Source organism: Colobus angolensis, unplaced genomic scaffold (genome assembly GCF_000951035.1).
Source record: "Colobus angolensis palliatus isolate OR3802 unplaced genomic scaffold, Cang.pa_1.0 Scaffold109, whole genome shotgun sequence".
Lineage (NCBI taxonomy): Eukaryota > Metazoa > Chordata > Mammalia > Primates > Cercopithecidae > Colobus > Colobus angolensis.
Genome location: NW_012111919.1, coordinates 7,558,206 through 7,563,951, shown reverse-complemented (window position 1 = coordinate 7,563,951; position 5,746 = coordinate 7,558,206). Strand labels below are relative to the sequence as shown.

Below are 5,746 nucleotides of genomic sequence, written 5' to 3'. Positions count from 1 at the left end.
GGCCCTGGCCCCGCCCCCGGCCCGCCCACTAGGGTCCTTGCCCGCCCGGCTCCTGCTCCTCCGGTGGCCGAACCTCCCCTTCGGGAGCTGTGGTTCCCGCAAGCCGTGGTTCCCGGCCTTTCAGCTCGGCTGATCCCTGGGTGGTGGGGCCGAGGCGCACCCCCTTCTGCCCGGGCCCTGGGTGCGGAGGCGCTGCCCGGGAGAGGGACTGAAGGGGCGGCAGTCAGTCCTCGAGCGCGAGTTTGCAGCGCCCTCTGGGCGTGGACGCGGAGCGCGCTCCAGGTGCGCAGGACTCCCAGCTCTCTTGGGGAACGCTTTCTGGGGCAGGGCGGCGGCCCGGGAGCGATGGGGCCTTCAACCGACGGGCAAACACACACAGACACACCCCGGGTCTCCTCCAGTTGCGATGTGGCTCGCTGCGCCCCCTCAGCCCAGATTGTCCCGTACGCTCACGTTCTTCCAGCACTCCACAAAGTGCTGGAGACTTGGGGCCTTAAACAGCTGCACCCGCTCGAAGGGCTCTAAGAGAACGGGGGACGAGGGCGGAGTTCGCAGCGTCTTTCTGTGGAAGACAACGCCCTCTCTCTTCAGCTGAGCTAAAAGGAAAAATAAGTAACTTCTTTGTTCCCCGGTGACCTCGGGCATGCGGATCTGAAGACCCCGTGCAGTTTCTGCTCCTTCGTGATTCCCTGCGTGGCCCTGGGCCTCAGTCCAAAAAGCTATGGAAGGCCTGCGGGTGGAGGGGAAAAGGCCGAGAGAGCAAAGGGGAAGAACCGGACGGCCCCTGCCCACATCTGGCAGGCAGGAGAGATGGTGCCAAACGACCTTCGCACCTGGGCCCGGAGACCAAAGATGGCGTCCTCCTCACCTGTGTTCCCGAGGCGGAAGGCAAGAACTTGGATCGGCCTGAGCTGGGGACCAAGAAAATATCGGGAAGTGTCCAGTGTTTTTCTTTAAAAGAATTAAACCTTCCTGGGCCATGCAGGGACTGACCATGGGACCCTGGACTCTCCTCCACCTTCCACCATGGAGCAGGCTCTGGAGCCGAGCAGCCTCCTGCGTCCCCATCTCATCCCCCCACTCCACCTCACAGCACCAAAAGATGATGGCCTGCTTGTGTCCCTGCTCCTGAACACCTATTTGACCTCAAGGAGCTCTCGCTTTTGGGGTCTCCGTCTCCCGAAGTCTGTCTATGGGGCAGGAAAACCTTCATCAGGGTTCTTGGGGGCCAATGTGGGCTCTCTGAGTGCCTGAGTGATAGGTCCAGCCAAGCTCGAGGAGTCCCCGTGGATTAAAAACGCCCTTTTCAAAGGCTCTGACTGCCTCTACCAGAGGGTGGCTCTACAGGTCCCTTCAACCCAGTATGGTGGAAAAATAGGAATTTTGGAATCTTACCTTTCTCGACTGCTCAGAACAGAGAAAACTGGGGTCAGGGAGGATTTGATGGAGTCTTTTCATTTTTTAAAAGTCACTCATGGCCAGGCGCGATGGCTCACGCCTGTAACTCCAGCACTTTGGGAGGCCGAGGCGGGCAGATCACCTGAGGTCAGGAGTTCGCAACCAGCGTGACCAACATGCTGAAACCCCATCTCTACTAAAAATACAAAAATTAGCCGGACATGGTGGCGGGTGCCTATAATCCTAGCTACTCGGGAGGCTGAGGCAGGGAGAATCGCCTCGACCTCTCGGAATCAAGCGATTCTCCCTGCCTCAGCCTCCTAAGTAGCTGGGAATACAGTCGCACGCCACCACAGGCCGGCTATTTATTTATTTATTTTGTATTTTTAGTAGAGACGAGGTTTCACCATATAGGTCAGGCTGGTCTTGAACTCCCAACCTCAGGTGATCCACCTGCCTCAGCCTCCCAAAGCGCTGGGATTACAGGCGTGAGCCACCGCGCCTGGCCCTTATACTTGTCTTCTTGAGTGTATGTGTGAGGCTTTCTCTAGAAGTAGAGCTCTGGATTATAGGTATGAATATCTTCAACTTTCTCAGGAATTGTTGTAAGCAATTGCTCTAAGCAAATTGTTCTCTAAAGGGCTTATGGTAATTTACACTCCCAACAGCAGTTAAGAGCATTTCCATTTTTCTACATCCTCCTATGACTTGGTGTTGTTGGACCTTTTATATTTTGCCAGGCGATGCAAGTAAAAGTATATCTTATTGCTGTTTGATTTTGAACATCCCTCCCATTAGGAAATGTTTTGCTGAAGCCTTTAGTTGCCGACTGGGCAGACACTTCTGTTTACTTATCACATCTGTTTTCCTCTTTCTCAGTAAGAGATTTCTTAAATTTCACTTGGGCTTATGGCTATTTAAAATAAAGATTACCTTTGCCCGCCTCCCTTACAGCCAGTGCGTAGCCACATGATTAGGGTTTTGCCAGTGGTACATGAGCAGAAGTGGTACATGCACTTTCAGAAAGGTGTGAAGAGACGGAGGCATGCTTTCCTTCCCTTTTCTGTTTTCTCCTGGCTGGAATACAGATCTGATGGCTGCCTCTGGAGCAGCCTTCTTGGACCATGAAGTGAACATGGAAACAGAAGCCATCCACAGCAGAGGAACGAGTTAAAGGAAGCATGGGTCCCTGCCCCATGGAGTATAGCGTCGTCCCTGGACTGCCCACGCAGACTTATACATTATGGAAAAATGTCTTTGTTTGTTTAGGACAGTGTTTTTCTGAATTTTCTCTCACTTGCCAGCAATTCTAAGCCTAAAATACACTGTTGAATTCATTCTTCTGTATAGGACTAAATGGATCATCCCAAGAGAGTATGGGGAGGATAACTGGAAAAGGGAGGAAGAGGTGACTGAGGAGGAGGGTGAGAGGAATAGCTTTGAAGATGCTGCTACAAAGAGCCTCTGGGAGGCTTCCCAGCCCCACACTGTATGTTAAGTCTGGGGACAATTCCTGCCCAAAAAGAGGTGTAGGCTAGAAGGAGCCGTGTTGGAGAGGTGTTTTCAGAGAACTGTCTGAAGGCCACACCAGTGTATGTCTCCTCTGATGCACCGTGGGATGGCTCTCGCTGGGTCCCAGTGCACAGGCACGACCCTGAGTGCCATCAGGGGCCTCCAGAGGAAGCCCCTCACCCACCACTACTGCAGAGCTGTCCTTGAGTCTGTTGTGAGACATGAAGACCTAGAGGCAGTGGAAAGTTTTGGTTTCTTCTAAGGAACTAATGTGTTCATTATTATTTTATTTTATTTTTTTTGTGACGGAGTCTCACTCTGTACCCCAGGTTGGAGTGCAGTGGCACGATCTCAGCTCACTGCAACCTCCACCTCCTGGGTTCAAGTGACTCTCCTGCCTCAGCCTCCCAAGTAGCTGGGATTACAGGCACCTGCCACCACGCCTGGCTAACTTCTGTATTTTCAGTGGAGACGGGTTTCACCGTGTTGGCCAGGCTGTTCTCGAACTCCTGACCTCAGGTGATCCACCCTCCTCTGCGTCCAAAAGTGCTGGGATTACCGGCGTGAGCCACTGTGCCTGGCCATATGTTCATTCTTAGATATTGAGAAATATGTAACCAAGCATGTCTGCACTTTCTTGCTTGGGTAGCTCCAAATCATCTGGGGATTCGGTGTGCAGCAAGTGGATTGGACTTTATGTCCTGCTTCTCTGCTCTCAACTTCAAACTTGCCTCACCCCTGTGCTGACTCTCCCTTTCTAACTTATAATCTCCCTTGCCTTCTAAGTTGCCTCTAATATTTGGTAGCAGGAAAGAGAGAGAATAATACACCTTTTGTAGATATCATTGTAATTTACACGTCCAAATCAGAGTATCTACTTCCCCAAAGCGATCCCCTCAAGGGACCACCTTTATCACTTCATAGTGCCCATCATCCTAGGGAGGCCTAGGAACCCTTTGTCTATGGGAATAACTTTTTTTTTTTTTTGGAGGAGGAGAGTGGAGTATAGTTTATTCATTTGATAAACATGTCTAGAGATGGAGCATCACCCAGTTCCAGGAAGCATGATTCAGTGTCTTCCATGAAAATGGTATCCTGGCCAGGTGCAGTGGCTCATGCATGTAATCCCAGCACTTTGGGAAGCCAAAGTGGATGGATCACTTGAGGCCAGGAGTTCGAGACCAGCCTGGCCAACATGGTGAAACCCTACCTCTACTAAAAGTACAAAATTAGCCTGGCGTGGTGGCACATACCCATAATCCCAGCTACTCGGGAGGGTGAGTCACAAGACTCGCTTGAACCTGGGCGACAGAGGTTGCAGTAAGCCGAGATTGCACCACTGCACTCGAGGGAAAGAGAGAAAGAGACAAAGAGAGAGAAAGAGAGAGAGAAAGCAAGGAAGGAAGGGAAGGAAAGAACGAGAGAAAGAAGGAAGGGAGGGATGGAGGGAGGGAAAGAGAGAGAAAGAGAAGGAAAGAGAGAAAGAAAAGAAAGAGAAAAGAAAGAAAAGGAAAGGAAGAAGGAAGGGAAAGAGAAAGAAAGAAAAAGAAGGAAAGGAAAGAAAGCAAAAGAGAAAAAGAAAAGAAAAGGGAAAGAAAGAAAAAGGGAAGGAAGAAAGAGAAAAAGAGAGGGAGGGAAGGAAGGAAAGAAGGAAGGAAGGGAGGGAGAGAGGGAAGGAAGGAAGGGTGGGTCCTGTGGAATTGTGCTCTAGGGATTCGCAGTCCATAGCATCGGGCATGAATGGTGCCCATGGAGTTGTGCAAATGCAGCAGTGCTATGCTACAGAGACCCTACTGGGAGCCAGGCCCGGGGCTGAGTGCCGGAGATACCAAAGTGAAAACATAAGGTTTTCATTTTCTGAGCGTTCACAGTCTTTGGGGAAAAACTGAACTAAACAATCATTATAAAACAAAGAAGTGTGTGCAATACTAACCTGTTCAGCAGCAGCAGTAAGGAAATGATGGATTCCGGATGCAGGGATAAAGTTTCCAAAGGTTTCAATGATGAGGGAAGGTTGAGGGTGGGTGGGAAGCCATTAGAACCTGTCCTTGGATCAAGAAACAGGATTTGGGCCGTGTATTAGATTCCTGTGGCTGCTGTAATAAATTTCTACAAATTTGGTGGCTTAAAATAGCACCCACTTAGGCTGGGCGAGGTGGCTCATACCTGTAATCCCAGCACTTTGGGATGCCAAGGTGGGTGAATTTCTCGAGCTCAGGAGTTTGAGACCAGGCTGGGCAATATAATGAGCAATACTGGGCAATATAAAATCATCTCTGCAAAAAAATAAACAAAAAAATTAGCTGGGTGTGGTGGCATGCGCCTGTAGTCCCAGCTACTTGGGAGGCTAAGGTGAAAGGATTGCTTGAGCCTGGGAGGTTAAGGCTGCAGTGAGCCAAGATCATGCCACTGCACCCCAGCCTGGGCAACAGAGCAAGACCCTCTCTCTAAATAAATAAATACTCACTTATTTTTTTACAGTTCTGGAAGCCAGAAGTCCAAAATCAGTTTCACTGGGCTGAAATCAAGGTGCGGGCAGGTTTGTGCTCCCTCCCGAGGCTCTAGGGAGAATTCATCTCTTGCCCCTTTCAGCGTCTAGTGGCTACTGGTATTCATTGGCTTGTGGTCCCATCACTCCAGTCATCAAAGCTGGCATCTTCAAAGCTCTCTCTTCTCCATCTTCACATTGCCGCCTTCTCTGTGTATGGTGAAATCTCCCTCTGCCTGTCTCTTGTAAGAATACAGGACTGCGGCCGGGCGCGGTGGCTCAAGCCTGTAATCCCAGCACTTTGGGAGGCCGAGACGGGCGGATCACGAGGTCAGGAGATCGAGACCA

The 5,746-nt window shown here is 50.8% G+C and overlaps 1 protein-coding gene across 1 annotated transcript in view; it reads right to left on the bottom strand.

The window, feature by feature from the left end:
• SDC1 (syndecan 1) overlaps nucleotides 1–5,746 on the bottom strand; it is a 33,541-nt gene that overhangs the window by 23,666 nt on the left and 4,129 nt on the right. Inside the window, exons 2-5 of the mRNA XM_011951485.1 lie at nucleotides 4,844–4,957; nucleotides 2,987–3,119; nucleotides 826–911; nucleotides 448–730 (exon numbers count right to left, since the gene is read on the bottom strand). Of these exons, the coding sequence (XP_011806875.1) occupies nucleotides 448–730; nucleotides 826–911; nucleotides 2,987–3,119; nucleotides 4,844–4,957 (616 nt within the window). The remainder of the gene's footprint in view (nucleotides 1–447; nucleotides 731–825; nucleotides 912–2,986; nucleotides 3,120–4,843; nucleotides 4,958–5,746) is intronic.